We start from the raw sequence: 19,692 nt of genomic DNA on the forward strand, positions 1-19,692 counted from the left end.
TTTAAGATGAACTCCAAGTGTCCTGCCTACCCAAAGTTGTTTGTTCCTGAATAGAGAGTAAATGGTTTACAACGAGGAAAGGAAGGGAGGACCAGGAAACGGGGCTTATGGGATGGAGGTGAACAGGAAGAGGGTTAGTAACTTAAATAATTACAATGATAGAAACCAGTAACTAGCTAAATGCTGGAGAAAAAAGATAAACTGGAATGATAGACTTGCCACAGGAACACTCAGAAGCAAGCTATTGATCTTAAGGAGCTGATTAAGAAGTCATTCAGTTTGTTTGGAGACAGCAAGAGAAAGCTGGTTGTCTTTCTTCAAGAATCAATTTTGAAGTTGCAAAAAAAATTCTTTATATGTTATTTCACATTCTATAATATTAAAGACACGCAGTGAAAATAGATGGTTCATTTTGACCATTGAAGCCATTACGTTTCTTAGAGGGCATTTGGATTTTTAATTTGCTTCATTTAAAAGGAAAAACAAAAGCAGAGTGCTGGTCTAAGGACATGTGCTGTGAGGTAGTATGAAAAAACAAGCAAAGCATTAGACACAAAATCTATAAAACTCACCAGTTAGGGGGTGGGTTGGGAGCAAGGGGGAAGAAAAACATCCCTGCTTCTATGACTCCTATTTAGTTACAGATAATAGCCCAGTGCAGATGCTATGAAACATCATTCTAGGTAAGACAGAAGTGTAAGGTGTTAAATAACAAAAAAATCAGCCAAATGAATGTGGAGATCTAACTGGCTTTATTAAATGACTGATGGATAGACAGCACCCCTTCTAGCAAGTGGAGGGGGCTCAGAGGAGTTGTACAAAATGGAAGACTTTTATAGAGGGAGGGTGGGAAGAACATGAGTAGCAGGAGAGGATTGCTGCAGGCAAGGCTGCTTCCCTTAGGAGTCAAAGCAAGGGGTCTGTCTTACCATGCAAGATTTCTTCATCTTCCTCTGGAAGCTGGGGGTCCTGGAGAGAGCCCAGTGGCAGACACATTGGCGCCCATCAGAAAATTCCTGACTGACCAGTGAAGACTGCATTTTTGGGGGAGGTTGAAACTGCACTAGATTAACTAAGAATCCCCAGTGTAGACTTGATCTAACTGAGGCCATTTGGGGCCTGTGGGTTTATTTTTAACAAGGGAGACAAAGCAAACAATGCAGGGAGGTGCAGTGAGAGACAAATGTATATATATATATATTTTTTTTCTTTGTGTTAATTATCTTCCATCCTAAAAACTCAAGAACTTCTTTGTTTCCAGAAAATTGGATAAGCTACCTTAAAATTTGAAACCATATCATTTTTCCAGTTAACAGATGTTTCTGAATGAATGAAAGTGTGAAAAACACAAGAAATATGTTACAGAACATGCTATTAAAGTAAAATGTCCATTAAAAATAATTTTTTATTATTGCATATTATTATTGCATTTATGGCCTTATTTTTCCCAATGCTCAAAGGCCAGAAAACTTTAATGTCTTAATATTTGCATCTTAATCCAACATCACTCATCAGAAATTAATAAAAATATCCCCAGTGAAAATTATGAACCTCTCATGTTTATGTTTATGTTTGACTTACATATTATTAGACAGAATTGTATAATGACAGTATTCCTCAAAGGAAAGTAATTACTCATTCTCTTATTTAGGTCATGCTTGTATTTTGACTGTGAGGGACCATCAAGTGTTAGCCCAACTTTGACCCTAGGCATCAATTAGAAAGGTTAACACACTAAAAATGATTAGCGACAGGTCCCCAATAGAATGGTCAAGGCTAAAAAACTTTAATAAATTGTTTAAAATTCAGGTGTGTTATCACTCATTAAAAGGTAATGATGAACCTGATTGAAACAGGAGAGCTTAGCTGAGAAGAATTTTGAATATTTTTATTGGAAGAAATAGAGTCCTATTTAATGTGAATCTAATAGTTATCATTCCCACTATGGAAACTGATGTAGGAAAGATGTTAGGGTTCAAAGCCAGTAGCCAAGAAAGATTTCTTAAGATACCTTTGGTGGAAAAATGTGATTTTATTATAGTGTGGAGACAGGACCCATAGGCTGAAAGAGGTCATGAGGGGTCATGAGGAGTGGCCCATTATATACTTTTAAGTTGGAAGGGGGTTATACATAGCATAGGTCTCTAAGAAATTTGGAAGCAAGGTTTCCAGGATCTTGAGGGGGCTAGCTATTGTTGGAAAAGGGTCATTTATTACTGTCTAATTAAACCCAAGTCGTAAGACTCTTCCGATGTACATGGGTGGATCATATGCATGACAGATGATGGCCAACATGTATCTTGAATGGTTTAGAGATAAAGGAATTTTATAAAGTAAATTTTATATATTAAAGTAGGCTTACAGGATGGGGAACAGAGGGGGCAGTTCAGGCTAGGATTGCCTTTCACCCTTACCAGTGTCGAGATCAAGGCAGTTGAGTCCCTAGAGGAATGTCACTCTGCCTGTTTCGAGGCCTTGTCAGTGGGTTGTAGGTGGTAGGGAAATCTAATAATTTCTCTTCTGCCCCTATTTCCCACATCAAAAATGAGCACGTCATTATTCTGATTGCTGAAACTCCACATTTACCATTGGATAGAACATAGCAAAAAGTATGAACCCATTTCATGTCTAGATAATTACTAGACAACTAATATTTTGATTGCTTAATGTAATATATTTTGAAAGTGAAAAAATCCTCAAGGACATCAGTTCTACATGGCACGCAAGGCTTTCCACCATCATACCATTAGCTGTAATGTGTGGAGCGATTTAAAGTCTCTAACTTACAAAATGAATTAGTATTCTAGTCTTTTCCTGCTTTTTCACAGTTTAAAATCTGAAAAAGGATAAAAGATACCTGTCATAGTTCCACATTTATGAGAAACTATGAAAGGATTTCTGGATCTGCCACACCCTATAAAATGACCCATTAGGAGAGTAATTCGCATATACTTCCTTTTGTTGGGTCTCAAAGAGAAAGTGTATTTATATGTACGATGGGCTCTTGACGCACACATCTGTACTAAGCCCTGTCAAGCCCTTTGTATCGAGGCAATGCATTTCTCATCATTATAAAGCTTCTAGTGTAATTTGAGTCACAAAGCTGATTAAAAGATAATTTCTTAAAAATAGCAGATGAACCCAGCGATGTACCTGCATGAAAAGAGTATTTTTTCCAGTTTTTCTATGGAAAAACACCCAGAAGATCACACACAGGAATTAATTTCCTGCTTTCCAATAAAGCTGGAAATAAAATTAATGTTGTACAGATAAATGAGATGTTTAATAGTTAATAATAATTAAAGGAAGGTATTCTTCATAAGTGAGTGAAAAAGTTATTTTACATAGCAAAAATTTTCTCTTTTTTTATTTTTAGTACTTTACCAATATCTAGAAGTATTAGCAAAGGTGATTTTTTTTTCCTCCTGATGTCAGATATAATTTAATGACCAGTATACCCTCAACACATTGACAGAAAGACCCAGGCTTCCCCTGACTAAAGTAGAGTTTGCATCTGCTAAGCTCAGGACCAGGGCTCTCTACGGTTTTCATTTATGGGAGCCAGATTTAGCAAACAAAAATGCAGCACACCTGTTAAATTTGAATTTCAGATAAGCAATGAATAATTCTTTAAGTATAAGTATATACTGAATCTGATATCTTGCAACTCTGTCTCCATTAAAGATCTCCTAGATCTTCCAGTCAGAACAGATGTTCTCCTGAGAAAACACCTAAGGGAGAGAGGATAGAGTGAGAATGACTTTCTTCCACACTTAGGGAAATACACACACATATGCACACAGACTCTCACAACCTGCTTCATGTCTGCAATTCTATTTTGCCACCTCATCATCTGTCTCCAGAATTATCTTCTCCAGCTCCCTGACACTGTTCCTTCCTCAACGCCAGTCTGGCTTAGAAGACACATGGCTGAATGCTTAAATCACTACTGTGCTCCTACTTAGAGCTCTGTACTAAGTCATGTCTGACTTGTCAGTCAGACAAGTCACATAGGATGAGATGTGAAGGAAAGGTTCCTAATGTGGGGTGGGAATTGTCAGACACCTATTTTTCTACTGCCACATCATTGAAATATCTTCTCTGAAGGGGTCAAGACAGACTATAGATTGTTGGGATATAACACAAAATACCCAGTGTGATTTAGGAGATTTTGAGATAAACATTGGTCTTCATTAGAGAAGCAGACTGTTTTGTACTTTTCTGGAAAAAAGGAAAGGCATTTCTACACTTCTGATGTTAGACTAAAAAAGAAAAAAATTAGATGGTCTTGCTGTCTGACTACTCTTTGTAATATCTCCTATAGATAGATACTTCTGAAAAGCAGATGATTTTCCAGTTCTGTTTTTTTTCTGTAGGAATATTGCTTATGGCAGTCAAAATCTGAGTGCTAGAAAGCAGATAGTTTAAATCTATAGCCACAGTTTAGAATGACATATTTTATGTTTCACAAATCTCTATAGGCAATCATCCTATGCGATATATTTGCTGGGATATTCTTGTTTCCTAAGGAGACTCTCATCATAAAAGAAGTTAAATATGGTGGTGTGTCCCATCTACTGAATGACTTTTAGACTGAGCATTCCAAATGCCAGTGGATGTGGGAGACAAAAGGCAATAGTCAACAGAGTTAGCAAGTTTTGCTTTGATTTTTCTCAGTGTCTTTTTTCAGGGGCAGGGTCTTTTTAACACAAGTTTTATGAATTTTGCAGGAAGGCTCTTCTGGCTCTTCCTAAGAAGTGGCCAGGACCCCAGCTTCTTGGAGTTAAGGCTATGCAAGAAAAGCACAGAAGGAATGGAGGTGGCTACCCTGTCCCCAGTCCCTTCCCCTTCTCATCTGGTTAGGTTGGATCTCAGCAGTTCCTTAGCTCAACAAGTCACTCTCACAGTGGACTAGGGAATTTCAGGTACAATGTTTGCCAGCTTGCCGATTAGAGAGAGGTTGATATTACTGTGGAGAGTTAGATCTCTCCATCTCAGATGTCTACAGGCGAGCTGAACCCTTCTATTAGAGTCCAGAAGTAAAAAGTTCTCAAAAATACTCCCAAAGATGTGCCACTTCCTTCCTTTTCCAAAAACTCCCAACCCCCGAGTACCTAAGGAGGAATGAATTTTAGAAAGATATCACAGCCCTCTTTTCCGGTCAAGAATTAAATATCAGCCAACCAGCTATCACATCAACTACAGGAAATAAAAGAGAGTCTGTAACAGTTTGAAAAGCAATAAATGACCCTTTATTGTCAGAGTAGAAAACAAAAAACATTTTTTTTTTTTTTGGCCAGTTATTAGTCTCCCACTGGTGCATTTTGGGAAAAAAAAAAAAAGTGTAGAACAGAAAAAAAAAACAATAGAGTCCAGATAACACTGTAAGAACTCTAAGTGAATGTCAAATTTGTGGTTGAGTAAAAATTTCTAGGGATATAATCAGAGATTTATATACACTAGGAACACGAAGCAAAGCCAGAGCAGTTCAGTGAAATGTAGCATTCCCTGAAGCCAGAGACCTACTTTTTTACATAATTACAAAAGAGAGCAAACTTAGGAGCCACAAGAAATCTCCTGAGGGCAGCAGTGGGAGTGGAATTCATTTTCTCGGAGAATCCATATAGTAATTTTAATGGTTTAAAATGATTCATGAACTAGTGGAAGAAAGACATGGAACTTGTCCCCATGTTTTTCTTTTTACTTCCCCCATCAAACAAAAATGTTCTATAATTGGACTTTTGAAGTTAAGTCTTTGGATAGGCAGTTTGAAAGTCTCACATAATTTCATCGAGGGAGCTTGGGAAGCAAAGAAATCTCTGAAGGAACCAGGGTCCAGATTTTTTTAAAGGGCTTGAGGAGCAAAATAACATTTTGAAAGGGACACAGATAAAAATTGGTGTCCAATATGAAATATGGTGCAGAATGATTTATATATGTCACCATGTTCTATAGCTTTCAGAAAACCTGCAAGTATCCCAGGGTATTTCAAAATAATCTCTAGTAGATGGCCAAAGTAATATTCCCCAAGGAATATATAAGCTTTTCCAGAAATGATATTAAATACAGAAGAATAAAGATGTTGTTACTGAAATACAAAAAAGAACAAGTAACACTAATTGTTTGATATATTTATTAAGTTTATGTTCATGAGAATAAATACCACCCAGAAAATAAAACTAAAAAGAGCAAGTAAAATAGAGAGAGTAGGACCTAAGAATAAAAGATGTAGAAAGTGTACCCAAGGGCCACAATCAATACATTTCAATAGGTTGTCATGTTAGGATTTATTCAAAGAATCAGAAAAGAATAAGCTCACAATTAATTCTGAAGCCTGAATATCTCTGACAGGCCTGGCACATAATGTTGAGGAAGTCTGGGGCACAATTCTTTCAGACAATGGAGGTCCCTCCTTAGACTAATCAATGTTAACAAATATCAAAAAGTCCTTTGTGATACCTCTAACCCCTCAACATCAATTACTTATGCAAAGGTCGGGAGTTCCCAAATCCACTCTCACTTCTGACATCAGTTGCAAGTTCAAAGGTCCCCAAGACCACTTCAGGTTCCATAACTCACTAGAAGGACTCACAGAACTCATTTAAAACTATTACACCTACAGCTACATTTTTTTAACATTTTTTAATTAACATATAATGTATTATTTGTTTCATAGGTACAGATCCGTGAATCATCGGTCTTACACAATTCACAGCACTCGACAGTTACAGTTGATAATAGTGAAAGAGGATTCAAATAAAAATCAGCCAAGAGAATAGGCATGTAGGGTAGAATCCAGAAGAGTTTCAAGCATGAGCTTTCAGTTTTTCTCTCTGGGAGTCTTCAGCAGTGCTAACCTCTCTCAGCAATGATGTGTGATATACAATATGCACTAAGTATCACCTCAGCCTTGATGTTCAAAGTTTTTACTGAAGCTCAGTCATGTAGACATGGTTTACTGCTTGAAAGGCTAATTTGAGCCTCCAGCCCCTTCGGGGACTGGTTCAAAGTCCCCACCATAAATCACATCATTAGCATGGACTATCTGGTGTGGCCCAAGTCTCTCATGTAAGCGAAGACAGTCATCACTGAGGACTTTCCAAAGTCTTAGAGATTATCTTCCAGGAACTGAAAGCAAAGATCAGACCTCTTTTTGGGCAAGGTGAAGATATTACTGCACACTCATATTACACAAACTTGTATGATCTGTACTCTCCTCACTGGAATGGCACATGTCTGCATCACTATGACAGTTCTAGATGGGACACACCTTGAACTTTGCAGGTACATTCACCTGCTGATAAATTGTTTCAATTGACTATGGCCTTTCTTCCTCTGCACCCTTGGAGGGTAGTAGTTCCATTCAAGGATGCTTTGGGGTTCTGTTCAAGAGGATCCCTGTTCCTCTCCACAGATGAGGATTTTTGCTGTATCGTCATTGGGATGTTGTATAGTGAGGGCTCATCCCCCACCTGCTGCAGACTAGTGATCAATGAGAACTTGTTAACACAATCTCCTATCTCTAACAAAATCCTTTATGTGTGTGTGCATCTCTTAGAATGTGATTCTCAATATGCATTATTTTCCAAGGAACATTTCCTAGATTATTGGAATTTACCTAGAAACTGATTTCTTGTTTCCTTATTACATCTGAAAGAATGTACTTATATTTAGACTAATTTTGTTACAGAGTTTCATTGGGTTAGTGGAATTGATTGGAGAGAAAACCATCAAGAATGATATACCAGCCATTCAATCATGAAATGGTTTCAAGGATGCTGATAAATTTTCCTAGAAAATTGAATTCACTGAATAATAGCTAGAGTCTATGGAAGCTAAAATAATCAAACTTTGGTTTTAGATTTTTTTTTTCCAATCACTAACAGAAGTTTCATACATGTAAAACTTCCAATAAGATTTCTTTTTAATGTGATATACATTTATACCACTAACAATTTTCTATACATTTTAACACAATAATTTTTGTTTTGCTTTTTAATGAAAAGTTTTGGTATTTTTGGAATGCTTCAATATAGGGCAAAGTAGAACATAAATTGTAAATTAGCCTAAAAGTCATAGAATGAGAAACACCTGAAGTTTCTCTTACAAACACTATTCAAATAGATAAATACTCTTGTTTGTGCATTAGGCTTTTAGCCATTAAAGCATTGGTTGAAGTTGTAACTCTGAAATTTTGACAGAAATTCAAGTAATGTTAATAATAAGTATATAAAAATGATTTTTATGATGCTGAACCATAAACTATTAAGTGTAAGTCCTTTATGTCACCCACAAAAGTCAGATTTTATACTCACATAATATATAAATGGTTACTTTATGAAATAGATACTTAAATCCTATGTCCACTAAATTTCCACTATTTTTATATGGATCATAATCTTAACTATGAATTGCTATCTTTAAAATATCATGATTCAATAAAATGAAATGAAATTGGAATAAATATAAATGTCTACATCCACTATAAATCTCTTTTACAAGTGAAACATTGGGAAAATCCTGACTTAAGAGAATTTCTGTGATAAAGTTCAAAGTTTGTTTTGACAATTAGTCATCAATCATGGCCAAAAATATAATATAATACTTTTAAATTTTAGACTGCATTGATAGAAGTATTGTATCCATAACAAAGGCACACTCTATACTTTGGGCCACTCAGGTCATTACTACATATTATGTCCCAATAAATACCACCCTTTCATCAAGTCAAATTTAAAAACCAGAGGGTATCCAATAGAATGCAATCAAAATAAGTTTAAAAATCATCTTACATGAGGAGTTTCTTAGGCAACCACAAATGTTTAGCCTAAAGCACCACTAATTTTGAGTTTTTGAGAAATTTATGTTAATTATTGTTAAATAGGTCTAAAGGTGTTTTTCTTTTGACAGATATCATCTATGCTTGTTGAGAATAAAGCACTAGGATCAATAGATGGAAGTTAGAAAGAGGCATGTGTCAACCTAATGAAAGGACAGACTTCCAAAGTGTTTGAATACATACATACCTACCCTATTATATTGAGGATTGCATTGTCATTGCTGGAGGTTCCATGTCAGAAATGTTAGAGGAAAGTTGGTGCTCGCAGATCTATGCCTTATTTTCCAAGTCTCAGATTCTTCCATTCTATGGGTGGAATTACATGAAAACAGTGTTTCTCATGGATCAGAGCTGGAAAAGACTATTCTTTCCAACTCCTTCTTAAGTACTCTGAATGAAAGAATAAATAAGTGAAATTATATATGCTGGATAATTTTTTTTTCTCTTTTCCACTCCTCTCCCCCCCAACCCCCACACAAATGCTGCTCTTGGGTAGTGGATTTTTATCTGTCTTTAATCCTTTAAAGATATCAGTTCAGTGTGCAAACATAGGCAATGAAGCCAGTGGTATGTTTGACACCATTGCCAAGGCAAATGCAAATAATAGCTTTTTCGACTCTTGTATTTGCACAATATCTGGAATCCCATTTATAGTTCTACTCTCCACATATCAAAAGAGAAATAATGAAATCTAGAAAGGGGAAACCAAAAGGCTATAGGGATGAACTGATAGTTCCCTGAGACCTTGCTAAAATACTGATTTATTAGCCTTAAAGAGCATGTGGAGGCTATCTAAAAATTCTTAAAATTGCTATTTGGATGGCACGAGCAAAAATTCCAAAAGATTAGAACAATGGGAGTCTCTTTAGAACCTTTTTTCAAAAAGATTTATTTTAAAGAGAGGGATAGAGGGAGAGAAACTCAAGCAGGGGCAGGGGCAGGGACAGAGGGAGATGAAAAGAGAGAGAGAATCTCAAGCAGACTCCCTGTTGAGTGCAGAGCCCAATGGGGTGGCTTGATCCCATGACCCTGAGATCATGACCTGAGGAGAAACGAGGGGTCTGATGCTTAACCGACTGAGTCCACCCAGGTGCCCCTCTCTTTAAACTTTCTAATGCATTATTTAGGAAAAATAAAAAGAAGTATATCTTCACAGACCAGATGACATTCTAAATAATTAGTATGTGCAAGAAATTCCCCCAAGAATTCCTCAACATTTGTGAAAGGCAGTTAGAGGTCATGACTGCTCAGAGAAGCTGAGTATACCCCAGCTCTCTGATGGTGTCATGAAGGAGAATCCTGCCTTCTTTGCAGTCTTCCATTGATGATGTCTACTCTAGCCTGAATAGACCATTGTCCCTAATGAAGAATGACAAGTCTTATCTTCCAAAAAAAAAAACCAAAATATATATATATGTTATATATATATATATATATATATATATATATAAATGTTGCTAGAAGCAACATTTAATTGTTTCATCTGACAGTCTCTCTGTGTTGAGATTGGAATCCTCATTAGAATCTGATTTGAATTTTAACGAGTAACACAGGAGAGTTGACATTGAAAAGCCAGATCCAAGATCTCAGCCACATGGATAACAGTTCTCTCTATTATCCTCTAGGTTGTAATTTGGAAACCTCTCCAAAGTACCTTCGGTGCCTTTTTCTTGAGGGCCTGTATGTTGGGAAAAGCCTGATAGATCCTTAAGCATTATCATGTCTGAGTACATCAGCAAACTTGTCATCAGCTAATTAGCTAAGCCTCCTCCTGAAACTGAAGCATATGCATACTCTTTTCTAAAAACTTCTCAAACTGTGTTTCTCATATCCAATTTTTCCCTTCTAAATGGAGATATGTTTTCCATCAGTCTTTTCAGACTTTGGTATCAATTGAGTTGCTTATATCTCTGAAGTGTGTACATAAAAGCCCATTTCTAGAATTTTACCCATTTTTAAAAGTTAACTAAAAATACTGAGTTTGCATTCCTTTGCTGAATAAAACACAGAATTAGCATTCTTAAGCATGATCTTCCTGGTGCTGGAGACAAATGGAACAGATTACCTGGGAAACATCCTAAGACCATCCCAAAGTAGTGAGGTTACAGAATGTTAGGACAAAATTAGGTATTATTCACTTAATCTACAAATGAATAAAGGGAGTCAAAACTTTATCCTATTTGGTATAAGAATTTTTACATTTAGTATATAGTGAATCATTTCTCAGAAAGTAATACCAGTAAGTTTTAGAAGAAAGAAATTTCCATTACACGATGGACTAGAAAATCTCAAATGCAACTAAGCAGCTATGCTATAGCTCATTATGTACCATTACATTGTTCTGGGCTAGTGTACATTTCAGTTTAACACAGAAAACAGTATGTGGGCCACCTGTTTGCACAGCAAGTACAAGATGTCATTCTCAAATTTGCAAGTATGTACTTTGTGTTCTCTGCTGCGTCATTACTGAGAGACTTCCCAAAATAAAAGTGTTATCTTCACTACCTTTAGGCCATGGTTTAGGTGATTCCAATATGGATTGTGGCTGTTTTTCTGTGAAAATGTTTGTTTTTTAAATTATACTATTTTATGAAACTTCATTTAATCTTTCAGTGAGCATTCAAATATCTATAACTTTCACACCTTGAATCAGAAGTGTCACAGTTGAGTGCAGTTTCAGAGCTGGTGGTGTTTCTCTAAATGTATTCTCCATTATAAAGGCTAAGTATAATATTTCAACTATTTCTTTCTGGGTTGATAGTTTCTTACTGCAACTTGTGCTGAAGACCAGTGACTTCAAAGAAAATTATTTCTTACTGTGCATCCTTCCCAAGAAGTGGTATGACCCTGTATTTCGAACTGTTACAGATCTTGTGATGAAAGTTAATGAACTTAAGTTCTATTATTCCAAAGAAACACATTAACTTCTCTAGCAAGGCTCTGAAATTGGATTTGAGATTCTATATTTAACTGTAACACCACAGTCTCAGCGAAGCATTTGAATCCAACATCGTATGTCAGGGAGAATGTCAGGAAACCATAGAAGGTACTCTCTTATTTTCCGCTTTGGCATGACAACCTTTCTGAGGATTTTTGGTGAGTGTCTGTGTGGTATATTCTATACATGTGAGCTTCTACTAACAGAGATACCGTTATTTAGTAACACACGTAAATCCAGAATTAGTTCTTGGTTGGTCAATGCAAAGCCAGAGCATTGCTGAGGTTAAAATTTCTATTAAATGAAAATGGATTCAGATATGCCAGGATGATGAATTCTAGACTTGGCACAGTTCGGTATTCTCTTCTTCAGCAAATATTTATTCAAAAATTGCCTTTGAGATATATTTTGTGTCAGGTTGAAAAATTGTCCCCCACCAGGTGGGGATGGCACTTTGCATTTGCCCTCAATGACACATAATCTTTCCGTGAAACCAGCAGAAAGACTACCCCATCTTGTCTGTTGCTTCTATTAATCAGTGCCATTGTCTAATGCCTTTGAGAAGATGTCTTTATTTTTCCCTACCCAGGAAACCTTTTGTGATCATGTGAGACTGAGCCAACTTATTCTAGAAGGCCATTTTTAAAACATTCCCTTTAATTTTAGAATGTTCAACGACACGGGTTAAATATTCTATCATGTAGTGATGGAGTTTCTCCCCCCCCCCCTCCCTGCTTTGGGGAATTTTTGTTTCCGGTCTCCCTTTAGCGATACAGTCATGTTTTGATCTCAAGCAAGAAAGAAATTATCTTCCAACTATAAGATGCCTCATCAACTTAAAAGGGGAAAGTCTCTTCAGATTCTTCATTATCCTATTTGAGCTAAAATGAAAATGTGAATATAAAAAAGTTATAAATTACTTAAATAATAAGTGTGCAGACTCCATATATGAAAAATGATGAAATCTTCAAGTAAGACTAAATATTATGAATGCATGAATTTCTCCCAAAGTAATATATAATTTAATGTCGTTCCTGTTAGGATCCCAGTGTTTTGATTTTGTTTTTTCTGATGCAAGCACTTTGCAAAATGATTATAAAGGTCTCTTTGGAGAGAAAAATGGTCATAAATTCTCTTTAAAAGAAAAAAAAAGCTTTGAAACAAAAGATTGGTGGAGAAGAATCCAGTACCAACGTGTCAGGATGGCCTAAGTCACAGTGATCACAACAATATTGCAGGAATCCAGGAATGAATAGACACAGGAACCAAAAACAACAACAACGTTCAAAATAGCATTGATTGCATTATTTCTCTTGGGGATGGGTTAATTTTGTTGTCTGTGAGAAGCGAGTAAAGGACATTGTGATAGGGAATGTTGTGCTCGCCGAATATCCATGTGCTCCTCTCCATTCCCAGCCTCCTTTGCAGCTGGGCTGGGCTGATATAATTAGTTAAGGTCAATGATATGTATCCAGAAATGATGTAAGCTGCTGCTATACTGTGTTCTTTAAAACATCCTGCCCAGTCTAATAACTCTCTTTCACCTTGCCCTTTGTCAATGTGGACGCCACAAGTTTCAGATGATGGCTTCAGTTTGCAAGCATCCTGGATCTCTGAATTACTCCTTAGAAGAGAGCACCTTCCGCATACTGCCTAACCTACACCAGCCTGTGACAGAAGCAAGAAATAAATATCTGTTACATTAAAAGAAACCTGATAGGCAGATGAAGATGATAGATCTATGCCTCAGATGCCCAATTTCATCTTATTTAACTCTTTAAATTAAACATCACTTGATAATTTGTATTTTTAAAGATTTCATTTATTTATTTATGAGAAAGAGAGCGAGAAAGCATGGACCAATGAGGGCATGCGGGTAGGTAAGGGCAGAGGGAGAAGCAGAGTCCCACTGAGCAGGGAGCCCAAAGCAGGGCTTGATCCCAGGACCCTGAGATGGTTACCTGAGCCGAAGGCAGTCTCAACCCACTGAGCCACCCAGACACTCCAACAATTTAATTTTAAAATGATCATTAAAAAAGAAGCTGCAGGGGCACCTGGGTGGCTCAGTGGGTTAAGCCTCTGCCTTCGGCTCAGGTCATGGTCTCAGGGTCCTGGGATCGAGCCCATATCAGGCTCTCTGCTCAGCAGGGAGCCTGCTCCCCCTACCCCCGCCTGCCTCTCTGCCTACTTGTGATCTCTCTCTGTCAAATAAATAAATAAAATCTTTTAAAATTTTAAAAAAAGAAGCTGCAATAATTTGTTTTGAAAAACATGATTAGTTTTCAAAATCTCACATTTGGGAAGAAGGTTCCAAACAAAAAAATGATAAAAATGATTCCCAGGAAAAAGAAGGCTATATGATTGATATTCTTTGCTCTTTTCTATTAGGTTTTCCAAGGCAATTTTGACAATGATACGCACAGGAAAAACGTCATCGACCCTCCCATCTATGCACGGCACATCAGAATCCTCCCTTGGTCCTGGTATGGGAGGATCACGCTGCGCTCAGAGCTGCTGGGTTGTACAGAGGAAGAGTGAGGAGCCTCCATGCCCCCACAGCCCTCCTCTCTGTCTCTCACTGAAAGTATCTCCATGGAATGAACTGGGCAAACTCTGTAGGAAACTGAATGGGAATTTTCATGAAAAAGTGCTCAAATTATGGTAGGCCACTGTCTTTTTAAGGAGGTCTAAGCCTGCCTTTTCAATGGTTTAATTTGATTTTTATTGTTTAAATTGCTTAAGCCACATCATATTAATTTGTGAATTACTTTGTCATTGTTTTCTGAATTATTCACAATGATTGGAATATATTAAGGGAAGAAGTAGCACTCTTTTGATAGCAAGGATAAAAAAACTCATAGTTATCAAATTAAAGCAAGAATTGATAGAGCTTTTATGATCAATAGTCAGCTAATTCTTATAAAAGGAACACTGCAATGTTAGCAATAAGTTTTTTTTTCTTCTTTATAACTCTACATGATCCTAATTGTTTCCCCTGTGCCTACCAATCACTGTCAGTGTTTTTAACAGAATTTTGAAGAATCTGTTACATGCAGTATTAATTGATATTATAATTCTCATTTTACTTTCATTATTTCTAATCAAATATATCATGTAATCTTTTTCTTTTCATTCTGTTCTATATTCTTTATATTGTATATTGACTGAATAAGTCCATATTTTTTTCTAAATGAGTTTTTCCAGTTATTTGCCTGAAAGTTTCATGTTTACGTGTGTGTGTATGTATACATACATATATATGTATGTATACATACATATGGAACATGATTGCCTATCAGTAGATTGATCATATTTAATATCAGTAGATTGAATCTGAAATTCTATTTTTGAAGGAAGCTATAACTGTGTAATTTCCAAATACTTCCTCGATGAAAAACCCAATACTACCATTTTGCAAGATAAACAACAAAAAATAGTATTATGTCCCTTTAAACCGGAATTTTAAACTTTGTTTTGACGGTATTTACATAGCCTTATCTTTACTTTAAAATAGCAGAATAATGAATTCTGTGTTTGTCCACTTAAAATTTTTTTAGCAAACAAATATTAACACAGTGCTGCAGAGTCTGGCCAAGCATACTCATCATCTCTTTGTTCATCTCTGCATTTCCTGTGAAACTAGAATTTGACTGAGACTTGAATGAAACTGGCGGCAGTTTCCCAGGAAAGCACATTGTGTAGTTATTTGAGAAAAGTATTTACTAATGACAATGTAGTAGATCATTTTAAGATGAAAATTGATTTCTATTTATTTTGCTTTGGAGGTCCTGAAAAAATAAGCAATTGTCATAACAATTTGTTATTGATAATGGAGGTTTCATTGACATGTCTCTCAAATTAAAGCTCACACTGCCTCCATAATAGTCCTTAGCATCTAATTTATAAGCTTTACAAATATTTATTTTATAAGGCTTAGACACAGAACTATTGGAGTTTTAAATTAAGGGTCCTGGAAAAGAAAGTATGGTATGTGTACAAAATGTTAAGGTCCTGTGCAACACTGAGAAGTCTTTTTTCCCCCCTTTATTATTTGTGCCGCATAACAAAAGCCACTAGACTGTTATTGTCTTGTCTGTCCATGTGTTAACCGCATTTCTTAATGATGTATATATGGAGTGGGTCTTCAAGCATAAGAAGAATTTAAAGGGAAAGTCAATCATAATGGTGTTTTTAATAAGAGCAGAATTAAGACTGGCTGGCCACACATTTGTCCTATGTCCACAGGCTTTCTACTTCAGGTTCTTATGAAATTGTTGATCTGAAGCATATGAAATGGTGATCATTTTTGGGCATCTTTCACCACTTTGTTAGGTCCTCAGTATTGCCTTTTCAGACAACTTTAAAATTAGGAATTAAATCTTTTTAATTTCCTCAATGTTAAAGTCATACTACAAATAATTACTTAGATCCAGAAATAGACACACTTACTGTCTAGCCAATGTCTTTTATTTTTTTAAACATCTACCGTCCCACCAAATTTCTAGCCGTTTTCCTTTACAGACTATGCACAATTCTTCATTCTAAACAGAGTATGTTTTAGAAATTATGAGTCATGCTTTGTAATGATTTACTTTCTCAAAATTATTCCTGGCCTCTTGTGATGTTTTGAATTTTATCTTATTGATAGTTTTTTAAACAAATATTTTCAAAAGGAGTTTGTTAAACTTACACTCCTTACCTTTCAGAAATGCACTGAAATGGCTTTCTCTTGCTTGTGCATTTTCTCTCTGCTCTCTGTGCTCTTCACCAACGTGGCATGACCAACAGGATATCCGTTTGTCCCACGATGCCTCAAATTCATGACAACAGAGGGATTCCCACATGTGTTGATGTTAACAATTCCTATGAAGTAGTATGTAGCTTTTGTGTCATTTGTTTCAATGACACTAACTTTATTCTACTTAAATTCACACTGAAGCAAGTAAAATCTTAGAAGAAGAACACACAGAAAAGTCACCTAGTCCTCACTATATGGAGTAGCGATGATATGCTAATTTTATAATCTATGAAATTAACATTTTAAACATCTCTGTTTTATCAATGTCCTGTTGAAAGCACTTATCATAGTCACTAATTCTAATTTCAGGGTTGACTTTCTCTTTCTGAATGGCTTCAAAGGATTGGTGTGAACTTTGAAGACTTAGGGTACTAATGATTGTATCTTTGCTAGTCAACAAATTATGAAACATAATACTCCCTACTGGCGTCTGATGTGTCAGTAAGTACAGAAGTTACTAAGACACAATAACGTTTGCAAACTTTCAAGCTGTGTAATATTCCAATGTTGGTTTTTTCCTTTGTATATATACTTAAATCATGTAGGATGTTGTAAAATTAGTATGACCTTGTCTAGTCTTCCAAACTTCAAATAAAACTTTTGAAAATCTGGGATACCTTTGAAGCAGTTGTAATTAAACACATTTGTCAGAATATACAAATTGTCTGAATAGCCACTACTCTTAACTACATGCTTGATGTAATGTTTTCTTGTAGAAGACAATTAAGCAAATACATAAAAAAAGAGAAATTACAATAGCCTCCAAATACCCATTGCTATCAGCTAACCTTCATTTTCCAAAATTATTAAAATGTGTGTTTTACGCATTTCTCCCACTCCTTTCAGCTGTGCAAAATGTACTGGAATACAGGTAACCCAAAGTCATTTTTTGCCTCATACATATTTAACGTTTTGTGTTCCAGGATTGATCTGGCCATTGTTAACCACATGCCGTTGCTATCACTTCTAGTATTTTTTAAATACGTGATTCTCAGGAGCATAATGAAGAGATCCAGTCAATAGTGAGCAATAACACAAACATTAATAATGTATTTTACCCATGTAATGTCAGCTATTGCTTAAAGACAGTCAGAACACTTGGCTTCTTCATAAGCCCTGTTTCTGCCTCTCCAAAAATCATGGGTAAAATATTAAGTCTGTGTTCTTCCCACTTCTTAGATATTTTCTTAAGATTCAAAATCTAGGAGAAGAAAAGTAAGCTATTAGATGTTGATTCCTTAGTTGAGTTTCAGTGAATCTCTGAGAGTTTTGGGCATCAACTTATGTGTGTTGGTGTAGTCAAGCATGTTCCACTTTAACTGCATTTGAATGTGAATGCTTCAGTGGGCCTCCATTACTTGCCTTACCTTTCACATACACAAACATATACAAAGATGCTTTTATAAGTTAAATGTGTATATATACATATATATATCATATTATATTTATTATATTTAATATATGTTTTAAAAGGCCACTAAAGAATCAACACAACATCTATACAGGGTAAAAATTCATTGTGATAGAATAATTACTCAACAGAAAAACTTTCAATTATGAAGCTTTTAAATTGCTGATTCAAGATGTCGAGACAATAGAAACATTTAGAATTCCAAGGAGGAAAGTCTGACCATGTTGAAATTTGTTTTAAAAAATCTATTAAGAATAACATCATGGATGGAAGATATTCTGTGGAACATGGAAGTTTAAAACATCTAGCATTTCAACTGTGAGTACATGATTTTAAGATGTTGGTAAAGAAACAGTAATTTTTACTGTCAGCGATGCATTACTCTCTATCTCTCCTCCCTAAGGCTAGTTTAAAACAGTAATAATGATCGAATTAGTGTGTTATCTCTTTGTACAAAAATACTGCCTCTAGCCTTCAAGATGCAAAACGACCCTTGTACCTGAGCAGGTAAAATGGAGGATTAAACCACTTAACTAGCTGAGAAATATCTGAGCTACTCTGAAACAGAATGCAATGTTAAATCTGTCTTTACAAAGAAAAAATACCTAGTGTGTGTAGCAATTTTTCTATTGATTTTGAAGGGGGAAATAGGATTCCTTGCAGTATCTGTAACTCATATTAGACGTTTCAAAATTGCTACCAAATAAAGTGTTTTCCACAGTAGGCAAGTGGCACTTACTCAGAGAGTGATTCTAGCAGATGAATTTGGTAACAGAAACAGGAAAACATTTTTGGAAAAGGCTCCTCATTTAGTTGTTTTTGCATATCTTGGCAGGAGTTGACTCAATCATTTGAAAACACTAATGCTGTGGAAATACGGTATAGTAGCATCACCAAATGGTCACCATATTACATGATTAGGCATTGCATATGGTGACTGCCTCCGACTTTATTTTATTTTAATGTCCTCAAAGGCATGAACCACACTCTTCTGTATTTATGTAAAGTCCCTCTAGTGCCATTCACATGCCCATCCATAAATATTTTAATAATTATGATGAATTGACATAAGCTTAACTTGCTGCTACCTGGAAAAGAAGTGGTGGGAGTTGAACTGATGCTGTGTTCAAACAGTGAGTCCCCCGTGGCCAGTATGGAAACAGCTTTGTAATGACTTATGTAAGCAGCAGGGCCCGGACATTGTTGAAAATTAAGGGGAAAGGTAACTGGGAGTGGACTGCATGACTATGATGGAGAAAGAATATTTCTAATAATAAATGACTTCAGTGGCAGATTAAACCTGGATTTGCCCATATTTTATAATCATTCCACTTCCTAGTGATTAATAGAGCTAATCATATAAAAATAATAAATATAATAAAGACATATTTGAAAATATGTATTTTAAATTTTATTTATTTATTTGACAGAGATCACAAGTAGGCAGAGAGACAGGCAGAGAGAGAAGGGAAAGCAATCTCCCTGCTGAGCAGAGAGCCTGATGGATGTGGGGCTCGATCCCAGGACCTGAGATCATGACCTGAGCTGAAGGCAGAGGCTTTAACCCACTGAGCCACCCAGGTGCCCCGAAAATATGTATTTTAAAAATAATAAAATGTAAGAGAATTCTATTTTATTTTTAAAATAATAATAGTAAAATAGTAATAATAGTTTAAAAAAGGACTAGCGTTTTAGTGGAACTGTGG

General features: G+C 35.9%; 1 protein-coding gene across 1 annotated transcript in view; it reads left to right on the forward strand.

The window, feature by feature from the left end:
* Positions 1-17,187, forward strand: part of EDIL3 (EGF like repeats and discoidin domains 3) — a 423,141-nt gene extending 405,954 nt beyond the window's left edge. The window contains exon 11 of the mRNA XM_046001012.1: positions 14,166-17,187. Within this exon, the coding sequence (XP_045856968.1) occupies positions 14,166-14,315 (150 nt within the window). The 3' untranslated portion in view covers positions 14,316-17,187. The remainder of the gene's footprint in view (positions 1-14,165) is intronic.
* The last annotated feature ends 2,505 nt before the right edge of the window (positions 17,188-19,692 follow it).

Source organism: Meles meles, chromosome 3, assembly GCF_922984935.1.
Source record: "Meles meles chromosome 3, mMelMel3.1 paternal haplotype, whole genome shotgun sequence".
Lineage (NCBI taxonomy): Eukaryota > Metazoa > Chordata > Mammalia > Carnivora > Mustelidae > Meles > Meles meles.